The 22,232-nt window shown below is 40.1% G+C and overlaps 1 protein-coding gene and 1 long non-coding RNA gene across 3 annotated transcripts in view; one reads left to right on the top strand and one right to left on the bottom strand.

Annotated features, from left to right (window-relative positions):
• The window catches only part of LOC137195218 (uncharacterized), a 28,573-nt gene extending 10,538 nt beyond the window's left edge, over positions 1-18,035 (top strand). Inside the window, exons 3-5 of one of the 2 annotated variants that reach the window (XR_010931094.1) lie at positions 5,108-5,150; positions 8,268-8,415; positions 8,767-8,850. This is a non-coding gene — a long non-coding RNA (uncharacterized lncRNA). Of the gene's footprint in view, positions 1-5,107; positions 5,151-8,267; positions 8,416-8,766; positions 8,851-16,652 lie in introns of those variants that run through there. The other variant, XR_010931093.1, reaches the window with a different exon arrangement.
• On the bottom strand, positions 4,874-16,347 carry wnt11 (wingless-type MMTV integration site family, member 11). Its single transcript, XM_067607396.1, has 6 exons — positions 14,591-16,347; positions 12,674-12,865; positions 10,642-10,886; positions 8,740-9,017; positions 8,249-8,541; positions 4,874-5,934 (listed from the first exon to the last, which is right to left on the bottom strand). Exons 2-6 carry the CDS (start codon positions 12,754-12,756, stop codon positions 5,760-5,762), a joined length of 1,074 nt encoding a protein of 357 aa, XP_067463497.1. The 5' UTR covers positions 12,757-12,865; positions 14,591-16,347; the 3' UTR covers positions 4,874-5,759.
• Positions 18,036-22,232: the final 4,197 nt, after the last annotated feature.

Below are 22,232 nucleotides of genomic sequence, written 5' to 3'. Positions count from 1 at the left end.
AAGGAGATGAACAGAAGATCCACAAATCAATACTGTTCAAAATGTTTCCAAATGTTTATCTTAATTAACATTGCAACTCATAAAATCTGTTCCTCAGTAATATTAAAAGCATATTAAAACAAGAGTAAATGAATTAACTGTGAACATGTGTGACACATAAAAAGATACTGTAAGTCTAGCAAACACATCTAAAAACAAACAAAAAACTGATCTAACCTCACTGTTTTCTTCACATCAATTGACTGATGGAAATTGTAATACAAGTATTAATACTAATAATGCTAAGTCTTGCGTAACATCACCTCTTTGTTCTCATGTTTCCCTTTACATTCCACAATTTTTTATATCTGCCATTAACCAGAATCCTTTGATCTGTTTGCATGACATCAGTCAACTTGGCAGCACATGACAGCTGACTGTTAGATTAGGATATTACCCAGGAAAAAATACTTCATGCAGGGTGATGAAATGCAAAGGCAATTGGCCTGACACCTTAACTGATCTGTGGTTGGTGTGGCGAGCCGGGCCGCTCCATTTATCAGAACATCACGGCTGATCTTAATGCTGCTGGCTAGGTGAATGTTTTTCATCATTGGTCTTCTCACTCTGGCCTTAAACAGTGGGAGGTTTCATGTCAGTGGCAGCTAAAATACTCACTGCCATATTCTCCAGATACGACCGACTTCACAGGATACACATGTACTCACACATTAGTAGAAAACCCTCTTTAACTGTGACTGAAGTAATCTTTACATTTGTGGGCCAGTATTCTCTCCTTGAATTATATGCTGACGTTTACATAGTTTAACTCAGCCAGACACTGAGTAAACATGGCGGTGTTTCACTGATCTTCATGTGAATAAAGCCGTGCCGCTACCCTCTTTAACCCCTCTCAGTAATGTTAGTTAGTTAGCTGTTTTTTCTCTGGGTTTGTTGACTCCTCAACGGAGGGCGCAGCCTGCCCTGTCGGCCCCCTGGCCAGATTTACTGTGATTACACGGACCAGTGTTTACTTTTCCCAGCGTACTTAGCTCGCTGTTTCTTTTATTCATATTAATTCAGCTTCATTCTTTCTCTCTCCACAGCTCTTTTCATCCATCCTTCCTTTGATAGCTTATACTGAAGGTCTGCCATCCAGATAGGCACTGATTCACTGTATGTTGAAATTATGTCAGTATAAATTTATCTGGTGCAGCGTTTTCAAGTTGAGTTTAGTCTGAAGATGAACAAATTCGTTTTCATCCCAAACAATGTGGCATGTTGTTTAGCTTATATAAACTAAAGTGCTTCTACTCCTATGGAGGACGTATAGCTCAAAAATTTAAAATGATTTAGTGCAATTAGTGCAATTCAGTTTCACAGATTTTTTAAACACTAAAGTGAAAATATAATATAGATTTTTGTATGTAGATAGATGAATTGAATGAATCCTAAAAATCCCTTCCAGTTTTGCCGTCAGAGTTAAGCTTTGAAACTTCAGTTAGATCATGTGCCTATATATGGCCAAGCTTTTCAGCTGTTCACTGTGGAGCTGTACACTTAGTTACACACACACTATCTTGATTTGTGTGCTATATTAAATTATAGGCTTATTGCGATTACCTTTAGAGACTCACTGTGACTCACAATAGAAAGCTGGAAACCTGTTCTGTAGCTCAGCTATTTGAAGCGTTAGTAAAAATAAAAAATGATGCTGTTTTAAGGAAAAAGAAGGTTTACATTTAAACTGTAATAAATTTTAATGCTGAAGTCACATGTTGTACTTTTCATGTTAATGATTTGTATCTCTGCTTTCACAATGTAGTCTTACTCAAATTCATAAAAAAAATATTTACATAGATATATATGTGGTTTGACAATCTTTTGTTAATACTTCACCTGTTCCAGGATTTGTTTTCACAATATTTAATCTGAAAGAGTAGAAGAATGATTCAAAATGAAGGCATAGCTTAAATCCTTATTTGTATTCACTTAAAAGTATTTGGCTAAACACCATAAACTCCCAGTGGTGTCAATGTCTGCTCCTCAGCCATCCACTGGTTTGTCTTTATCTAGAAAGGTGCATGCTTTGCATGATCTGCTATCTCCCAGCAACGTGCCTGAGGACACACACACACACACACTCACTAAAACAAAAAATGGCCCTAACAGCACATACTGCTGAGGTCCTATTTAAAGGCTGGAGGGTGAGGGTGGGGGTGGGGACTACAAAAGTCCATTTACAGTACGGGTCAGTACATCTGAAAGCCTTTACCACTCCAGCCAAATTCTTTGTCTCCCTCATTCACAGCTAGTTATCTAGACTGCAGGCTACACAAAGGCAATTGGCATTATATTGTCCAGGCTGACATTAACCCCTGATATTTTCACTGCTCTCCATTAAAGTCCTCTTTTCCTTCTCTATTACCAGGCAATTCCCACAGAGCGAGGGGTCACACCAACCATGGAGAGATACTTAGATACTTTCTGACAAAGACAGAAAAAAAGAAAAGAAACAAACTGCAGCAGCGATTAGTTCCGTTTTTTTGGTTGTCTTTACTTTTGTTTTGTCTTCTTTGGACACAAAGGTGTTTAACAGCCCGGATGAGGGCAACTCTAAAGCTGGTTTTTACCTGATCCCGGCCAAAATGGCAGCCCATTCATGTCCAATTTACTCACACAGACACTCTTCCGCTCTGCTTTGTGTTTACAGACAGAAAAATGGAAGAATGTGGACTAAATTAATGTTAACAAAAGGTTCATATTGTGTTAATATGTTCAGTCCTCACATGAAATGTTGTTTTATTGTGTGGACTATGTCCAAGTGAGATAGACAGGGTTAGACAGAGGTCAGCTGAATAGTTGCACGGCTTAATGATAACAATGGTTGCTCAGAGGGTCACTTGGCCAGGTTCAGCATTTCCAGACTAAAGCAGGTCAGACTTAAGGCCCTATCTAATCTTTAGAAGCGTGATGAAATTACTCTAATGTCATGCTTAGTTGTGATAATTTAATGTGGTATTGGTGGGTGACAAATTCCAGGGGAATTTCTTAACTTGATTTAAACATTTACAATACCAGTCAAAAGTTTGGACACACCAATCCACTTGAATGAGAAAGTGTGTCCAAACTTTTGACTGGTAGTGTACATAAGCACAAATTCGTAAATTTGACTGAAACTGTCAATGGATGAAAAAAGTGGATAAGTAATTTTGTGAGACATATCATATCTGTCTACTTTAGAGGGTCAAGAGCTCAGCTGATTCCATCATTGTCTGCACTTTTTCCAAAGTGCTGTAAACATTTCAGACAGTATTTGACTTGTTTAAAATGAACTTTCTTTTCCTCTGACTTTTTTGCAGCACATTTTCAATGTGTTAAGAGTAACATCCAAACAGCTGTGCATCACACACTCACACAAACTCAGCCACACTAATATGACTCGTGTCCTCATGAGCACTTTTTCATCCACTGATAGTCTTCAGTCTGTGGCTGAGCCACCTGTACTTTGGTTCGAGGACAGCTTGCAAGTCCTCAATCAGCAGGTGAGGCTTCACGTTTGTGTAGCAGTGAACTCAGTGACAGACAGCAGTGTGTGGACTCACATATACACACAAACACACAGACACACACCCTATTCTCTCCAACTGCCACACTGAGGAATGCCAGCGACTCAAGAGTCCTTGAGGCTGTCGACAGACAGGCCTGTGTGCAGACAGAGCAGACCCCCGCTCACCTGCACAGCAGATCCTCCCTGCCCCCAATCCAAAAGACCACAGTACACCGTGTCCATGCTCACTGCCTGTTTCTGCTTTTAGACAGCTGCCATACAACAGGACTCACTGACTGAATCTTTATATAGATAAGACTTTCTTAGAATTCATTGTTCAGTTACTTCACTCTGCTGTTCTGTTACCATGCATCGTCTTGGGTTCTCTGTTGGCACATTAACAAGGTTTGTGTATTCAGTGACTTGGCTTTGCATCTGGAATCTGGAGTCACATTTCTCCTCATTACCTGAAATAGATGTGCCTAATCAAGTCTTCTTAACATATGTGTTTGTGGCCCAAAATAAAACAAAATTAAAAGGACAGCTGTGAAACAAATCCAGTATCGTAAAATGGCCACTAAAATCAAAATGACTGGCGATACCGTTCCCTTCAGCTGATTTGAGGTTGTTTTGGCAGATTCTGTGTGCTTCCACAGGCTAAGGTCAAGAAGTGTTACAGCTCCATTGAGTGTGCAGCTTGTGCAGGCTGGTGCTGCGATGTATCATGTGAGTTCACAGCATGGGCCCTACATCTTCCACAGCTATTTCTGTCAGTGTAAAATCATGAGAACCACTTTAACCAACACAAGGCTGGTCAGAGGGTAATATCTCAGCTCTACACAGTGCCAAGTCTGTTCCCTCCAACAAGCCAACAGTCTGGCTATATTTCCAAAATAAGTTAGATTTCTGTCTTTTTTTAATTTGATGTTTGGTTATTGGAGGTCTGGCTCTCTGACAGATGAGTTTTTCAGTGTTAAAGCCGTGACAGGAGTGACAAAAAACCCCTTTGCAATGGCCTTTGTGAGGATGTGGAATGTCCAAACAAACACTTTCCCAGGGTTTGGGTAATTCAGAGAGTGATCCCAAAAGGCTGTTGGGTCAAACCCTGCAACGCATTACCAACCGTGCTGAACTGATTTACAATCACTGTGTGCTATAAGTTGTTGTAAACTGTTATTTTATAACACTTGGATTTGCAGTGAATTACACTAAATGCTGCTTAGTTTAAAAATAATTAGGCTCAGAGGTTATGGATTTGTCTTGGGGTTAGAATGAAAATGAGCTACACAGTAGGTCATTAAAGGTGCAGTTCAAGGAAAAGAAAACAAACATGCAATATCCATGTAAAGATGATGGTGAAGATCATTTAATTATTTTATAAATACGTCTTTCTTTATTTCAGTATACAAAATAAGAGTATGTACATCCACACAAAAGTGGTTTACAAAATCCATGAGTTCAGCTCATATGCTCTGAAAAATAGAATATATTTTGAACTGCCTGCATGTCAGACATAAAGGAGATAATGCACCAATTCACAAACTGAAAAGTCCTTAATTCTCTTCTCTCAATCTGCAGGGATGCAGACATGACCCATGTGAAGATCCACGCAGGACACATGGTGAGAGTCCAAAACATCAACCACAAAAATGTTCCATGATTGAAAAGTACTTGAAGTTCCCTTTGTGTTCCTTTTTCCTCTTTTGTCCATTGATGCAGAGGGAAAAAGTATCAATAGTACCTAAAAAAGTACCACACGAATCCATCAGAACCCTTCGATTTCCGAGGAATGAAGCCAAACATAAGTCTCTGTCTAGAGAGGAGAGAAGACAATCCCTCTCCTCAGGCATAAAATCCAATATTATTTCTTTTTATTAGAGATATAATAAAATAGACTTTCAGTATCCCTGTTAGGGGAATTTATGATCATTAACAAGAAAAAGAAAATACCCAGGAGGACGGCGGTTTTTACGTAAACCGACTGGCACTGTCACCACACTCCACGTCCAGGCTTGTGAAGCGAAGAAGCTGAGAGGCCCAATTGGCAGTTTGGAGATTCAATACAAAAATGATACTGACACAAGAATAGACGACTTCTCGTTGAAATAAACATGCTAAAGCTTAAGACAAAAATAAGCCTTCTTGGTATTGTAGTGCTTTGGTTAATCTGTAGCCTTGGGTGGCTTGGTACAAGTAGAGGACAGCAGGTGGGGCCGACAGCGGCACAGACTCATTTGCAGACGTATCTCTCCACAATCCGCTCACACTTTTTGCAGGTTACGTAGCAGCACCAGTGGTATTTGCAATGGCAGCGCTCCACCAGCTTCTCTGTGTACGGGTTGTAGCCACGTCCACAGCACATCAGGTCACAACTGTCACTGCCGACGGAGGTTTTGTTGCACTGCCTGAAATGATCATAGACACAGAAAGAAGATATTAAGTTTGTGATTTTATTTTGTTTTACAATAATACATTTTCCTAACCAGGAAAGAGAAAAGGGAGGCAATTTTTGGACTGAACACCAGCTATGAAACTAACATATTTCCAGTTTGGTTTCCTCTATAAGACAATTAAGTTTACAGCTTCCCTCTAAAACATTTTGTCCAGCAGCCCGTACAATCTCACAGCCTGTGAAAAGCCCACAATAGACCTTTAAATGTGCTTGACCGACCGATGTGCCTTAACCTTTTGTGCAGTCCTTCTTCCAAACATTTTTTTTCCTTTCATTTTCTTTTTGTTTTGTCATTGCTTTGGAGCCTCTCATTTCAGAAGCCCGAGGCATCTTGAATGAGCAGAGAATAGCCCTGCCGTAAATCACACTGAATACACAGGGCTGCCCTCCCTCTCTTTAGCTTGCCCTCTCCATATTATTGCATTGTTTTATGATGGCAGAGTGTTAATGACCAGTATGGTGAGAGAGACGCTGAGTTGATGGCTGCTGCGGGAGTGAAGGAGTGGGAGGAGGAGGGACAAGAGTCATTGAGAGTGTAAGACAGGTTTATTACATCGGTGGGAGCTGGGAAATAGACAGAAACCCCCACACACTTATGTTTTTTCAGGACCAAAATCTCATTATATCACTGCTGTGCTGTAAGTGGAGCAAGAGGACAAGACTGTGCATTCTGTGGTTTACATCTGCTGGTTTAAAGAGAGACACAATAATGTAATTTAAGACTAAAGAACAGGCTTCAATAGTGTTCACCAGGGATCACACTTTATCCATTAGTGGCTGCTGCTAAAATTCACTTTGCCCCTGTCCCAGATTCTCTGCTTGATCAAAAAACTGACTCTACTAGGAGTTTCTGCTGTTCTCAGGTCTTGTGAATGGGTCAGAGCTAACAATGTAGACAGGAGGTCAATTCATCCTCCTGTCTACACATACAGTGTAAAGCCTGATAAAAACTTCCTCTCAAGTGGTCACCAGTGAGCAAGGAATCAGCGGTGAGATGATCGTGGCAAAGCAGATGACATTGTGACCATGTCACTGAGTGTTATGATGTGGGAAGGTTTGAGAATCCCTCTGATACAATTGATCTAGATACATATGAGAATAATCAATACCCACACATATACACTCACAGTTACTTATACACAAACAACAGCGTCAAGCTGGGTGCCTCGTGATTTGGCAAAAGCACTAATGTTGCAGACTGTGTTGTTATCAGGCTGCAGACAAGGGATGCAGTGAGTGTCTTTGACGTGAAGCAGTCTTCTGGTTATCTGTAGAATGGCCTAAGGCTGACGCATGATATGGCAGTCATATGATGTATGACATTTATAACATACAACAACATCACGTGCCATTTAGTGAACCTTTTTATCCTCAATGGCTTACACAACCATGATTGCGTGTTGTTGCCACTGAAGCAATAACAGTACATGTCAATGCCCAGAACTTTGCATTTACTCTTAGTTAACATTAGTTATCAATATAAAGTAGGGTGTGTCTGGCTAAACAAGCTAACAGATAACCAGTGGAACAGTGCTGGTGGAATTACATAAGATCAAGTTTTCATATTTGCAGAGAAACTTCAGTGCCACGCAATTCAAACCTAAATAATAAAGTCTGAGATATGACCTATCCTTCTTGACATATTTATGGAAAACTAGAAAATTCAATAAGCCTGCAAAATAGTGCTGCATATTTTTGCCATATTTCTCTATTATTATTTAGCCTGATCTCAGACAAATTGGCTCCTTGCTGTCCACTAAGTTCTCACAGAGCTCAAACCAGCAACACAAAGCACTGTCCCAACTAAAACACTGGAGCAGAATGGTGTAAGTAAACCTTTATCTTTGGGAAACGTTTAAATGTTTCCCAATCTGTGTGGCCCCCTGCAGTCGATATCAGCTCGAGTGCACTCAGTCCTAAAAATAACTGCATTAGTCATTGTTTCAGATAGAGAGACAAGGACTCCAGTCATAGTGGCCTTTTCAGTGACACATGCTCAGACAAGCCACAGACAGAGTACTCTCAGGGCTCGCTGGTTGTTATGAGCCAGCCTGCCACCAAGCAGGCCAGCACTTCACTAAAGTCAACATCCTGGATGAGCAGACAATCAAGACTGGTCATTTCCTTTTTTGTTGGCTGGGTGGGTCTGTTGTTGTTGTGACTCATGACAATAAATGTAACTTCAAATAATAGAGCCAAACCAACCAAAATCTCCTCCTTCTCATGCACACGCACATTCAAACAGTGTTGTGACCCGGCAGTCTCACCTGTCCTGTGTGCCCACAGAGCCCTGTTTTTCATTCTTGGTGCAGAAGTCCGGGGAGCTCTGCAGGTAGACCAGCTCGTTATCCCTCACTGGCCTGATGTCAATGTCTTTGGGCACCAGCTGCTTGCGTGTCCCCATGGGCCGGTGAACCACTTTGGTGGCAGACAGGTATTTAGTCTTCAGGTCCATGGCGATCTCCCTCAGGTCTTGCAGGCCTCTCCAGCAGGTCCTTATAGAGCAGGAGCCGGAAACACCATGACATTTACATTTCATCACCATCGCCTCTTTCAATACCTAGACATGAGAACAGAGGACATGAGGGTTAGATAGAGCTCACTGCATGTGGGACTGACAAACAACAAGATGGGTATCCAAAACTTTCACACATGAAAAAATTAGGAACATTTAGTATTTACCACTTGTTTTAAAATAAAAAAAATTTAGTCCAGTGAGAAATTTTCACTTTTTAAAAAATTGTTACATAGTGCTTACTTGTCTCCCAACTTCACTGTTGTGTAGGTGCATCAGTTTGTTGGCATGGGAGCCTGAGCGCTTCATCTTCATGGGAGCATCAGAGAACTTGGATCCCATCATCAAACCGTAGTGCAGGTTGTCAGCGCAGCCACCCCAGCGGTAGCCAGGCTCTGGGATCTCCGCAGGAATAGGACCACACGAGCACAGCCGCAAATCTCCAGAAGTGCACGCCCGTGCTATGGTGTGGCTGATGGTTGCTGCAGAGAGGGCGTAGACAAACGCAGCCTCCCTTGTTCCTGATGAAAGAGAACATAAACTCATATAACACGGGTTTAAAAAGAATACGCTGTAATTTTTAGGCTCTGACAATATAGACACCAAAACAATTCAGATTTTCTTTGGAGTTCAGTCGTAACACTCAAGCATGATTTGTGTTCAAAGGTCATTAGCATTTCCCACAAGGGAGGCCAATATAAAACAGTTATTAGTGGCAGAGGACCTGTATATTCAGGAACTTAAATGATAAAATAACATTTACTCAAAATAGGTGATGTTTGAAGTTTAAAACAACTATTTTCATATCATTAAGTGTAAAAAATATTTTTGTCTTTTGCCTGTGTGTCGTCTGAGTTCAGTGAGATTAGAGTTTTTGATCCATGTTCATGTGATCCATGATGTGTGCACTCTCCTCTAGTCAGAAGCTGCAAGTTTACATTCTTTTAAGCCAGAATACATGTCTACTATTATTCCTCATTGTGTATGTTAAAGTGTTAGCATGAAGCATGTAATGGTCAGCTTCAATTTATATGGGTTGTAATTTAGTACAATTATTTAAAGTTTTTACAGCAAACAAAAAAAAAATCAAAACATCCACAGAAAGTTCTCAAACCAATTTTGCTACCTAATCAGCAAAAGGAGAAGAAAGAAAAACAAATAGAAGTTCTGCTGTTCGTCTATCCTATTTCTCTATTTTCCTCTTATCTTTTCTACTGTCTCAGTGGGAAAAAAAAAGAAATTGACTGTCTGCACAAAATGTATCTTTCAAACACAGTCTATCACTACTTATGCTGTAACCCAGAGTGAGCTCTGATGTAATTGGTGGTGAAGTGTGTACACGGAAAGCACATATGTTAAAGGCCGAGGAGCAATTGGAAGTACGGGAAGAAATCGTGTATGACCGTGGGCTGGTTAGATCAAAGCCATCCCCGGACAGAGATGAGCCATTTCCTGTTCAGAGCAGACTGTTCATTTGGCAAATGGCAGCCATGTCCTTTCTGGGGAGCACTGCATACCCCACCCACAACTTAGCAACTATCTCTGGCTGATTCAAGGTCCTTCTGGCAATAGAAACAGCTAAGTCAGACTGCAATGCAAACAGGCGTGCAGTTAGATAATGCTGCAGATTTCAGAAATAACAAGCCAATTATTAAATCATACAGAACATACACATGTTGTGGAAGGGATGCTTTCTCAAATAACTGCTTCAGTACAGTGTGAGAACAAGGACAGTACAAGTACAAGTAGCGAATACCCCTCAGGAATAAATTATGCAATCATTTGGCTGGCACCGAACAACGGTGGAAAGATGAGGCAATATGTCATCTCAAAACCAAAAATCATTTTTGAAAAAGACTACCGGTATTTCTGTATCAAAATTCTTTAGATGGCAGTCATGTTAATACATACAAATAAATCTATTGTGTCATCTGAGTGCAGACACCATTAAAAGGGCTGAGGATCATTTCCGCAGTTGCTATAAACTGAACTCAATAGATGCAGCACTTAATGACCCTGGTTTTGGATGTCTTTGAATTGTCAAGCGCGACTATAAACATTAGAATCTTGTGGGTAAAATACTTGGAGCAGCTCTTTGGAAACAACAGCGTCCGTGCTGTCATTCCAAACTGTTTATGACCATACCTCGGTCGAGGTCTGGCCGATACTTCGGGGCATCAAGAGGGATGTCTATGGAGGAGCAGTTCCAACGCATATCAGAAAAGGACTTCTGACATGTTTTCTTGACCTCACGGGCAGCTTGGATAATGGTTTGCATGAGCTCCATGTTGGTGCGGCACAGCTGAGCTTGGGAGGACACCAGGCCGGGCAGCAGCTTACAATGTTGGGTCTGGTTGATGTGTAAAGATGCAGGCATGTGTGATAGCGCTCTGCAGGAGGGGAAACAAAAAACAAACAAGAGGTTTTGGTCAGTATGCATTATACAGAATGTATTCTCTTAATTGCAGCGGCGACGACTGCTTAATTGCATGTTTTTTGTTTTCTGAGTTGTGAAATAATCGCATTTATGGGAATAACAAAGAATGCTGTGCGTTTCATTCACAGTGGTGTGTTAGCGATTTGAGTTTCTTGTGTACACATTTTTCAAGCCTCTGAGACACATCGACTTTGAACAAACAATTGAAAAATCAAAACAGATAATGCTTCAGGCAGGGAAATGTTTTGGCATGCGTTGCAGAAAAGAACCATCTTATCACAGTGAAAATCCCAAAGGAAAGTCAGCTGCAGATTCATAAAATATAAGTGACATGTTCTTGGCACAGGGCTTTTCTTTTGTTAAAGCACAGAAGAGGCCTCGAGATATGCCAAAAAATATAAAAACCCCTCTAAATTCTGATCCAGTCAGATGAAGAACTACATAGATCCCTCAACATTTGCATTTTCCACCACGGGAAGCTCCATCCTCTGTGGCCTCAGTTTGACATGATGCACACATTTGATTTAAACAATTTAAACTTATTGAGGATTAACTTAATAGAGAAAACACATGCGGAGCAGGTTAGCTCTGATCTCTGCTTTCTCTGTTCGTGAGAACCAGGCAAAGCCGCCTGCACCTCGGCCTGTTTTGCATTAGAGGCCGAGGGGCCGCCACTCTGTGCCCAATGATAAGCTGTGACTCCACTGGGCTCGTGGTAACACAGCACTCGCAGGTGTTTACAGCCGCATCTGTTTTGCATTGCACCGCTGTGCATTATCAAGACTGTGGGACTTCTCGCTTAGATTTAGCACATGCCATCCCACCTCTCATGGGCACATCTGCTTAACTCTTCCCACTGTGAGTATTTTCATTCTGATAAGAAGCAGTGAATCTTTTTGGTTAAGCCAACGCAGTTATGTATTCACAGTGATCTGACATAACGTACACGGATAAAAACTCAGATAAAAATATACACAACATAACACGCAAATCACTGAACTGTGCAGCAAACGTTAAAGAGTTTATAAGAATACCAAACCAAACCATCCAAAACATTCAATTGAAACATAAATAAATCCAATCAGCAACTCAGGATTTTTATGTACTTTCCAAAATTATTGCGAAAATTATTGTTTACTTTTACGTTACCATAAAAACAGTGCGGTGAGAGTATGAGCAATCAACGTTTGTGTCAACATTTAAAGCATTGCAACTTCCTTCTGAAGTGCACTATTTTTACACTGATTTGAAGCCTGACTAGAGTACACACAGCAAGCAGTGACATCACTGGCGCTCTCTGCAGTACCGTGACGCCCCACCATGTCTGTCTTTGCTATTCTTATCTTGTTATTATACAGCCGCGCGGTAAATTCGATCTGAGATCATGGAACTGAAACATGCCGTCTACTTTTACTGAAGCCGCATTAAAGTTAATAAAACCAAGAGGTTTCCGTTCATAACCTGAAGAACGGCCAGCTAATCTACTGTCCCTTTCATGAGATACACATGTACAGAACATAACCTCTCCCTTGATCAGGAGCAACTTGAGGAATGTTGGGGCCCTTTTCAAAGCTGCCATGGGCCCTCCACTCCATAAAATACTGAAACATGCAGAAAAGAGCCACACAATATCGTGTATCTTCATGACATCATCTGCTTTGACATTGCTTGAATGTAAAGCAGTGTAGAGATGGTGAAAGGCCAAAAGAATGAGATGGCGGCACTCGTGAGAATACTTACAGCCATTTGATGCCAGAGCAGACCTGAGACAGCAGCAGAGCAGTGAGCACACCAAGAGGCAGGACATGAGAGCTGCTCCTCATGGTTGGACAGTGATTCCAGTTCACACAGGACACAAATACAAAGAGCTGTTGGGCTTCTTGGCTCAAACTCAAAAGTCGACTGTCATGGCACGGTCTCCTCTTCCAAATCCTGTAATAAATAATATAAATAACAACAATGACTTAGTGGTGTCACAGCGTGCCAGTTGTAATATTTTCAGATACAGAGTATCTTTGCTTGATTTATTGATGAATACTGTTTAAGAACTGCTGTGAAGGTCTTTGTGTGGATCATTTAAAGATAATTTCAAAACAAATCAGAAAAATCAGATAAAGGAAAATTATTTTAATTCTCTATTAATCTCAGATGTTATACACACATTTAATAATGAATAGAATGAAAATGAGCAAAATGTCTTATGAAATGTTTTTTAAGAAAACCGTTCCACACGGTTCACTGATTTAAGCGTTCAAGCGCACTATAAAGATCCATGGTCATTACAGCACATCAGCCTCTTTCTACACGCACATAAACACACAAGAACCAAGACATGTAATTGCAGCGCATCCCTGAAGAACAAATGAATATATTACATTTCAAAAAGAGAGTAGCACTGTATCTGAAGTACATGCTCAGTGTCACAACACTGACTTTCCTTGGTGAGTGTAAAGTGACTGTATTTTACTTCATGTTGTCTAATTATCTATGGTATTTCTATAATATAAAATAATAGAATCATAGGACACATAGCTGCTTAATCTGTTTTTTTAGTATCACACTAGTTGATGGCCAGGTTTAAGTGGTGGACTATCTGAGTTATATACAATCACATGAATTTTTAGAGATAGTAGCGTTCAGACAAGGAGGGACGTTTCTCATGAATAGATGTTATTTAGATATTTGAGTGTGTAATTCAGTTTGGTGTCACCTCAGCTCCACTTGGAAAAACCTAAAGAGTTTCAGATCTAGGCTAGTGACAGTGGAAGGCCAGCAGCAGAGATCAGCGCATCAGAAGCATCATCTGATAGCGCTTTGAGCTGCTGATAAAGAGTTTAAACTGAGCGCGTTAAACACACAGCGAGCTGATAATGGGCCTTTTAAAGCACCAGTTCCGGTCCTCGTCGAAACTGTGTGAATTCACTGATATTAATTATTTAAATGAGCAAACTGAAACTCATCAGCCGACTGTGTGTTTCGAGCACTAGACCCCTGAGACATGTAGCGTAATAATAATAATAATATAATCAGACTATCGCTTAGGAGGCTGTCGATTAGAAATAAGGAATTCCCTGAGCTTTTCACAGTCTGGCGTCAGATTTGTTTGACTATAGGCTCAAGTGGATTTACTGCTTACATTTACATTTGGCCGAAATGGCAGCTCCCGTTTCCCCCTAAAAGATAAAGACTGATAGCGTCACACACCATCCGATGTGTCTCTCATCAAGCCGAGATAAGCTGGACACCGAGTGGGCCATAAATCACAGCCTAATTCCCAACCATCAGCAAAACATTAACAAGAATATTTGTGTAACAGCCTTAAAATAGGCAAATGTTTGCCAACCTGCCTGTGAAGGCAAACGTCTTTTAAAAACCCTTTGTCTTCACAAACAGATACTTACAGACCCTATAAAGACAAAAGTCCTCATGTTGAACTGAAGTTGACAGGAAATTAAAATACATGACTGTAAAATATGTGGAAAGTAAACTAGTGGAAAAAGCAATTTCTCCTATCTCAAACTAATCCTTGTTCCAGTTCCTCCCACACTTTCTTCAGCACATGAGAGCAACTTTGTATTCACTGTTAACTTTAAACGGGTCCTATCTACACATAAGAGCAGCATACATGAACTTTTCCAAAAAAAGGTTTCACCTCACCTCTGCACGGCGTTCACCGTTCAATGAAACAACACCAGTGGAAAAAAAATCAAATCTCAGCAGGTCGAAATATCCTTTCAGAGAGTTGTCTGTGTCGCTATCAGCCAGACGCGTGAGTAAAATCCAGCGTGGGGTGGTAGAATAGCTCCGCACAGGTACGCATGGTGTGTTTTCAGAGCGGTGAGTGTGTGAGTGTGTGTGAGAGAGAGAAGAGGAGAGAGAGTGAGCCTGAGTGGGGGCAGATCAGCTCTAAAGTACCCCTGCCCCGCTTTGATCTCACTGCTGATGTCAGAACCACATTAGCATAAGAAAGCACGCTGCACCGGGACCAGAGCAAAGCCGCTCGGAAACGTTATAATGAAATGTTGTTGGATTGATATCCTACTGAAAAAGCTCTGGAATAGTCCTGTAATATTCCCAAAGGGAGCTGAAGTGAGTTAGAGTGTGTCTGTGATGATGAATAGCCGATTACAGCTGTTCTGGTATCAAACTCCCATAAAATTCCTTCAGATTCCTCAAGTTCTCAAAGGATAATTTGTAGTGACCTTATCATGCTCAGTGGTAGCCGCTATTTTCATGTCACCAATTATTCTATAAATTTTTTACATGACTATAAAACTTCTGTTAGAGTAGAAAGGTTACGCTGGTATAAATAAGATCTTTTGTAAAATCAGTTTTTGGATTAGAGAACTTTTTCTTACAGTGAAAACAAACTTTTACTCCATTATCCAGTTTTATTTCTTCTTTACAAACAAAATCTTTTACAAACGAATTTGAATTAGTTTTACCTACTTTTAAAACAATGTATATGATTTGTAGTGTCTGACAGTGTAAATCATTATTTTATAATTTGTCATAAAATAATGAAGGTCTATAGAAGTTTTGGCAATGACTATAACTGAAGTAACAATAGAGTAAAAAGACCACAATGACCTAGACATTCATGTATTATAAGCTATTTTATATTTTATTATTAGGACATAGAAAAGATACACACACTCATACTATTGGTCCAAAGGAATGGCAGAGGTGGCATCATTGTTCCAAACGCTGAAACTAAATAAACTCTATCTGTTGATTTGAAACGTACAGCCTTATGGAAAAATATGGAATAATTAAATCATCCCACTACAATTACCGAAAAAGTCCATGTTGCACGTTTTTCATTAAAATCTATTTAGAAATGATGTTTTACATCCAAACGTTATTGCATGAATTTTTGTTTCTTTTGTGCGCTCAAACGAGCAAACAGAACTGCAACCAAAATTCAATTACGACTCGGCTGGCTGTAGTCTGCACAGTCCCTCGCTTGTGAGTAAGTTATTTTGATAATAAATGTTTCTTAAAGTAATGTTTAAGTGAAATGTCAGAGTCACAGACGCAGCCTTTCTGTCATTATCTGCGCTGAAGAATGATGTGTTTTTTAGATAGAGGTGAATTTGAAAAGGGAATAATTTCCAATTTGAAAGGTAAATGATACTCTGAATTCATTACGACACTAAAAACACATTTTATCTATTAGTGTGGATACCATATAATAGTTAGAATATATATATTGTAATGCAATGTGACATGATTTTGTGGTATTCTAAATACACACATGCACACACACTAATGCTTTCCAACATGTTCTTTAAAAAACTGCAAATAAAACCTTCCTAAAGTTACAGTTTTCCTGCACTGGCTGATTTCCTTAAATATTAACCACACTGTAAGTGATATGTTGCAGAGCCAGCTGTGGGAAAGTAATGTATAGTTTTCTTGAGAATCTGCTGCAGCTCCAGAGCTCAGACAAAGCCAATAGTGAGCTGTTGTCCAGACCTTGACCTTGCAACTGGTATAGCTAACATGGCTGGCCTCGTGCGCTGCTGTCCGCTCCACTGGGAACAGCAGATCGGGTGTTGTCAAGCTGTCTCTGAAGCAGACACGTTTACAGACCACAACAAACCCGTTTCCTCCTGGAACACCCGGATCCTGTGTCTAAATCTGTTTGCCAAACAGGGTCCACTGCAACATTTCACATACAGTATGATGACCCCATATGTATGTCTCTTATTTACAGTGGGGCTGTGATCCTGGTTCCAGGGACACTCGATGTGTTTTACGTGGCAGTCAACTGTGAATGGGCACAGGTTGGAGCGTGTGTGGGAGTTGTGGAGCTTCCAGCAGGACCGGGCCCGTCTACAGAGAAACTTTTTACACTCAGGCTCTCCATTCCTGAGCTAGGATCAACACGCAACCCCTTGATCTTCACATCTCACCTCCCAAGCAACACAGAGGGGGGAGGACATCTTCTAGGGAGACGGAGGGGGTTAAATGAGCCACTGGAGTTCATGATAATGAAATAACTCATGTCATATAACAGCGAAATCAGGGTTGAGTTATGATAGATTGTCCATGTCTATGATTAAAACCAGCTTTATGGAGATGATGTTACAGTTACATTGGCCTTTTTAACTGTCACTATAACCAGTTTTTGACATGGTGGGATTACTGGTGAAAAAGCTACAGTGTGTCTCCTAAAAAATGTCCAAAATACTTTTCTAAAACTTGCTTTCCCCCCCTATTTTACAAACAAAAACAATAACCCAGATGGGGGGACGTTTTCAAAGTTCAATTGATAAATTAGATGAATCCCTTCAGATTATGGCATATCATAACCACAATGAAACATTTCAAAACCCCCCAAAATTTTAAATGCAGATTAACAGAAACAGTAATTTATCGTTTAAACCCGATGTTTGCAATATTTCATAATTAAACTGTATATTACAATTCTTGTGTTGCAAAAACATTTTCACAGTTTAAATGTTGAAGAAAAATATGCAGTTTCCAAACTGACAGAATGAAGAATGTAGTCAGCCCAACTGTGGCTGAATACAGTGTTAATGTTTGGGAGGAATGAGTCCTCGGGCTCACAGTGTTAAGCCATTGTCCTTCAAATCTCAAGAGGATCAAGCCAATATCACGAATCTGGAGGCTCACTGGGGGGAAAGGCGGTGGAGGTAGGAGTGGGGGGTGTAAGGACACTCAACTTTCACCCAGGAGGATCAGAGCCTGAATGGGTGCAGAGTTACTATTATGCCCCTGGAAAATGCTCCCATGCTCCCATCAGGATGTATATAAAACTAAACTGAGCTCCGAAAAGCTGCACTAATGAACCAGAGACTAATTAGTCAAAAGTACATTTTGTTACAAATGTTTCAAGATGATTTGAGAGGGAGATAAAAAAAAGGAAAAAAGTAGATGGTATGTTCTTTCTCATTTCTCATTTTTTAATGCCAAACCATTATTACACAACAGGAAAAAAAAATCTTGTAAGCTCACTGCCATGTTTATATCATTAAATCGAATCCCTTTTTATTTTGTCAAATTTTGATAAAATGGCAGAAATATGTGAACCACAATGATGAATTAATAAAGTTTTAACTCTGAGGTATGTTCATTTCTGCCTGTTCTCTATTACCAGATAAACCCTTTTGACCATAGAGAATTTTTCAATCAAAATTAAAACCAGGAGATTGATTAACAGCCATCATAAATGCAACAAAGCAAGAACTTAAAAGAGAATTTTCAAATGGAACAACCAGTGAACCATATCTGTAACGGTTACTTTTCATTTTGCCTCTTATCTACAACCAAACACGGAACGGCACAGGGCTCTGCTGCCAGCTGATTATTGACAAATAACAAGAACATTATGTATTATAAATAGTATTCCTAAAGGGTAAAAACTATCAAACTAGACCTGCAGAAGGACAGTGACAGCTTCGGATCAGCCATGTGAAAATACCATCACCCTCTGGTGTCCCTCCTGTGAAAGCTGCCGTAGCTCACAGTGGGGATCGCCACAGAAACAACAACCTCCGTCCAATTTGTGCCCCGCAGGACAAGACTGGACTCACATCTTTTGTATACCATTTGTTTATAACTTCTGTCTCTATTGTGCTTTGAGGACAGAGGCCTTTCAAGTGACAGATGGGTGGCACTTTTGAACACGTCATGTGGTCCTCCAGACTGCAGAACAGCCTACACCATGAGCTGTGTGGCACCGTTCATGAAGCCTGTGGCAAACACAGTCCAGGAGTTTAACGGTGCTTTGGGATCATTCCAGAAAACCAAATTATCATGGGTACACTGGTCTGAGCGGAGGTTATAAAAGTCACGTGCATTATGGGATAACTGCTCGAGAGAGGAGTGGATTCCAGTAATACAACTAATTAAGCACATTACAGTCTTTTCACATCACCAGGGCATCATAAATCTGAGCTAAATGAGTCCATTCACTGCATGAAAATGACTTCCATTAACCAAACACACTTTAAAGAGAAAATCCACCCTAAAACATATGTTTTTTTTTTTACATTTTTCTACTCCAGTAATTAAGTTGTTTTAACACACACTGTTGTCACCAATTAGAAGATCAACACATTGACTGATGATGTCATCAGGTGACATGATTTGGAGTGTTTCCACTGACAATTAATTGGTGACTGAATCTATTGAATAATAACATTTTTGCTCACTTCCTGTTATCCTTGTAAGTTTGATTTGAATGTAGAGTAGGAGTTACAGCTGTGAATTTGTGTTTATAATAATAATATATAATAATAAACTATATTTATATAGCACTTTTCTTAACAAAGTTAGAAAGTTTGCTTAACAGAGAGAAGAAAAAGGGAATTAAAAAACACCAATAAAAAACAAATAAAACAAAGAGTAATAAAATGTTACACAAAAATATAAACTGTCAGAAGTGGGATAATAAAACAGCAACATATCAAACATTCATAAAAGCTTTTTGATAAAATGGCGTTTTAAGAAGAGATTTAAAAGACATTAAAGATGTTGCCTGTCTGATCTCGGTCAGCAGACTGTTCCACTGTTCCACATAATCCACTGAAATCCCTGTGAATGCTTGTCATAGTGTTTTGGGGTTTGTTCCATTATTTATTGTCTGTGGAGCAGCTGCAGGAGTCCATCTCTGCTGTTCAGCTGGTCAAAGCCATGAATTTAAAACTGAGCTGTATATTGCTTTAAAAAAAAATTAACACGTGTGAATTCTACATGTAAGTGGATTTTCCCTTCAAAAAAGAGCCATTTCTCCCAGTGTCAAGGGTGGCGGCACTGTCTCACACAGGTCCTTTATCACAATGTATGAAGCTGTATCACTGCGTCTAAAGAGGTGTTGCTGAAGAGGAGCAAAAGGTGTTGATGGCAGAGGGGGTATGACTTCAGCAGAGTCTGGGGGCGCTCCATTCGTTTACAGACGTCTCGCCGCTTGCACCTCCTTGTAAACATAAAGCCAAAGAACCATAGAGGAATCATAAGGACAGGCACCAGCATGGCCACAGGCTTCTAAACAGTATAATAGAGAAATTGTGCAGATACATCTGGTTCACATGAATGTACCCCTTTCTTCGCTGTGGTTGGAGGAGGTGTGAGAGCAGCAGAGCATCCTTATAAATGATTAAAGATTACTGCTTTAAGGATTATAAAAGCATTTGAAATTCCAAGTAGCATGCCTCTGTCAAAATGTTCCGAGACCAAATAAACTCTAAAAGATGCTTTTGCACAGGTCCAAAAAGGGAGCTGAGCACTGTTTCGACAGAAGTGAGGGCATGTGCTTTGAATAAACACATTCAATTTTGGAGTACGATAAGATAAATTTTATTCACTTCTTCATGACCACATTAATCTCTTGTACACCTCAGTATTGGTAAAACACACTCATCGAAGACAGTCCTTCACATTTCACTCACAGTTGAAAATCCTTTAGCTTTACAATGGCAAGTAAAAATGAAGTGTTTTTTAAGAGAACAATCAACAAGTTGACATCTGACTAATTCAAACCAAAAGTTTTGCTCTTAGTACTAGGAGGATCTGAATTCTGGCCCGTACTGCCAATTTTCCCTGAAAGGGAACCTTGAAATAAAATCCACTTAAGCCCTCTGTCTTCCCCTCCAGAGTGTAGTTAAACCCTGGCTGTGTATGGACATGATTACAGAGTGCCACGGGTCTTACATCAGTGCAGAACCTTGACTTCCAGCAGGAAACCTGGTGCACGGGTCAATTATGGCAATACCTTGTTTTGCTTAGAGATGGAGGATGTGTTCTCCATGCTCCAACACACCGACTACACCTGAGATTTAAACTTTAACAAAGTCCACTTCTACATCCTGAATGTAAATAAATAAAACACAATCTGTAGGAGGCGTATCGCTCTTGGCAGGATGTGTAGAGGCGATGCTGGTATGCTCCTGCGCTGCATGTGGCTACAGCGAGGCCTGCGAACACTGACTGCTGCGTGCGGCCCACAACGGAGACAGATCTGTTTGCTCAGCAGCTGAACGGGGACACGGAGATGCTCCTTTCACACTGAGCTGAGCACCGACAATCAGGGCTTTGTCAGGGAGGCATCTGCTGTTACAGCTCACAGGAAGAATACATGTCTCTTTAAGTGCACTCAGTGGGGTTACCAGTGTTAAAGATATGGTGACTTCATGTCAACAAACATGAAATTCATGTGTAAAGTAGGGTTTTAACAGAAGCATAGTCTTTTCATGATTCCTTTTAGGATAATTCGAAGGCAAACAGGTCCACTTTTTCCAAAAACGTCGATTTAGTCCTTGTTTAAACTAGCATTGGGTTTTAACTCAAACTTTAAGTGGTTTAAATAATCCCTGGGGTATTGTGTCAGTGTAGCTTCAGTCAGTTAAGGACACTCAGAACAGTTTTTACCAATCTGCTGTTTTAATGAAAACTGGAATAAACCAGCTATATAGATTTTTTTTAACAATCCAATTAATCACAGGTGTTTGTCAGCTTCAAATTTAGTTTGAAGTCATATAAAAGAATAATAAAATAGAGTTTAGTCAGTACAGTAGCTCTATGCCGTTGGAATTCCCTCCTGTAAAGGCTTAACCATCACATTGGAATTCATAGCAAATAATTGACAATATGCAACAGCAGACCCACAGAATACATTCATTCTTAGAAATCACATATTAACCAAGCCACAATGGCAACAATGGAGCCAGAGAACGATGATTTGCATCACTGGTAAATACTAGTCAAACCGGTCTCAATCTCACATACCCAACATTGCGATGGCCTTACACTTTGAGGACAAAAAGTAATTGTAAAATAAATATTTACCAGGTATCTTGAGATAATGCAGTCAGTGGTTATGTGACCTTAATAACCCTCCCTTTAAACCCACATCCTTGTTGATTTGTAAGTGAATCACGCAAGAAATTTTAATCAATACATTGTGACCTGAACTAGAGGGTGAACTGCCTGTTTTCTGTCAGTAATCATTAACACCAGCAGCATGCACTGCAATTTCACATCTTTTAGGAGAGATCAGTTAAAATGCGCCACCTACACATCACAGCTACTGCATGTGAAAAATGTCCTTCCTTTACCTCAAGAAATCACACATTTTAGGCTGTAAATTTTCATTTACCAACACAGTAATAATAGTAGGAAGGTAAAAAGTATTTGGATAATAGTTCTGTTAAAACAGAAACATTTACTGGTAACTTCCTGTAGTTACACAGCTTTACTTTGGCATAATGACCATATATACCAACCCTACAGGTATTCTGATTTCATATTCAGCAAAAATTGGCTAAAACTT

This window comes from Thunnus thynnus, chromosome 13 (genome assembly GCF_963924715.1).
Source record: "Thunnus thynnus chromosome 13, fThuThy2.1, whole genome shotgun sequence".
Lineage (NCBI taxonomy): Eukaryota > Metazoa > Chordata > Actinopteri > Scombriformes > Scombridae > Thunnus > Thunnus thynnus.
The sequence above is the reverse complement of the archived record's forward strand: the minus strand, read 5'-3'. Positions and strand labels throughout refer to the sequence as shown.

Excerpts from the sequence above, each read along its gene's own strand:
- wnt11 (XM_067607396.1), bottom strand. The coding sequence starts at position 12,756 with ATGAGGAGCAGCTCTCATGTCCTGCCTCTTGGTGTGCTCACTGCTCTG. Across the intron at positions 8,542-8,739 it reads ACAGTGAAGTTGGGAGACAA|GTATTGAAAGAGGCGATGGT; the intron begins GTAAGCACTATG and ends TCTCATGTCTAG. Across the intron at positions 5,935-8,248 it reads TCTGTGGGCACACAGGACAG|GCAGTGCAACAAAACCTCCG; the intron begins GTGAGACTGCCG and ends TGATCATTTCAG.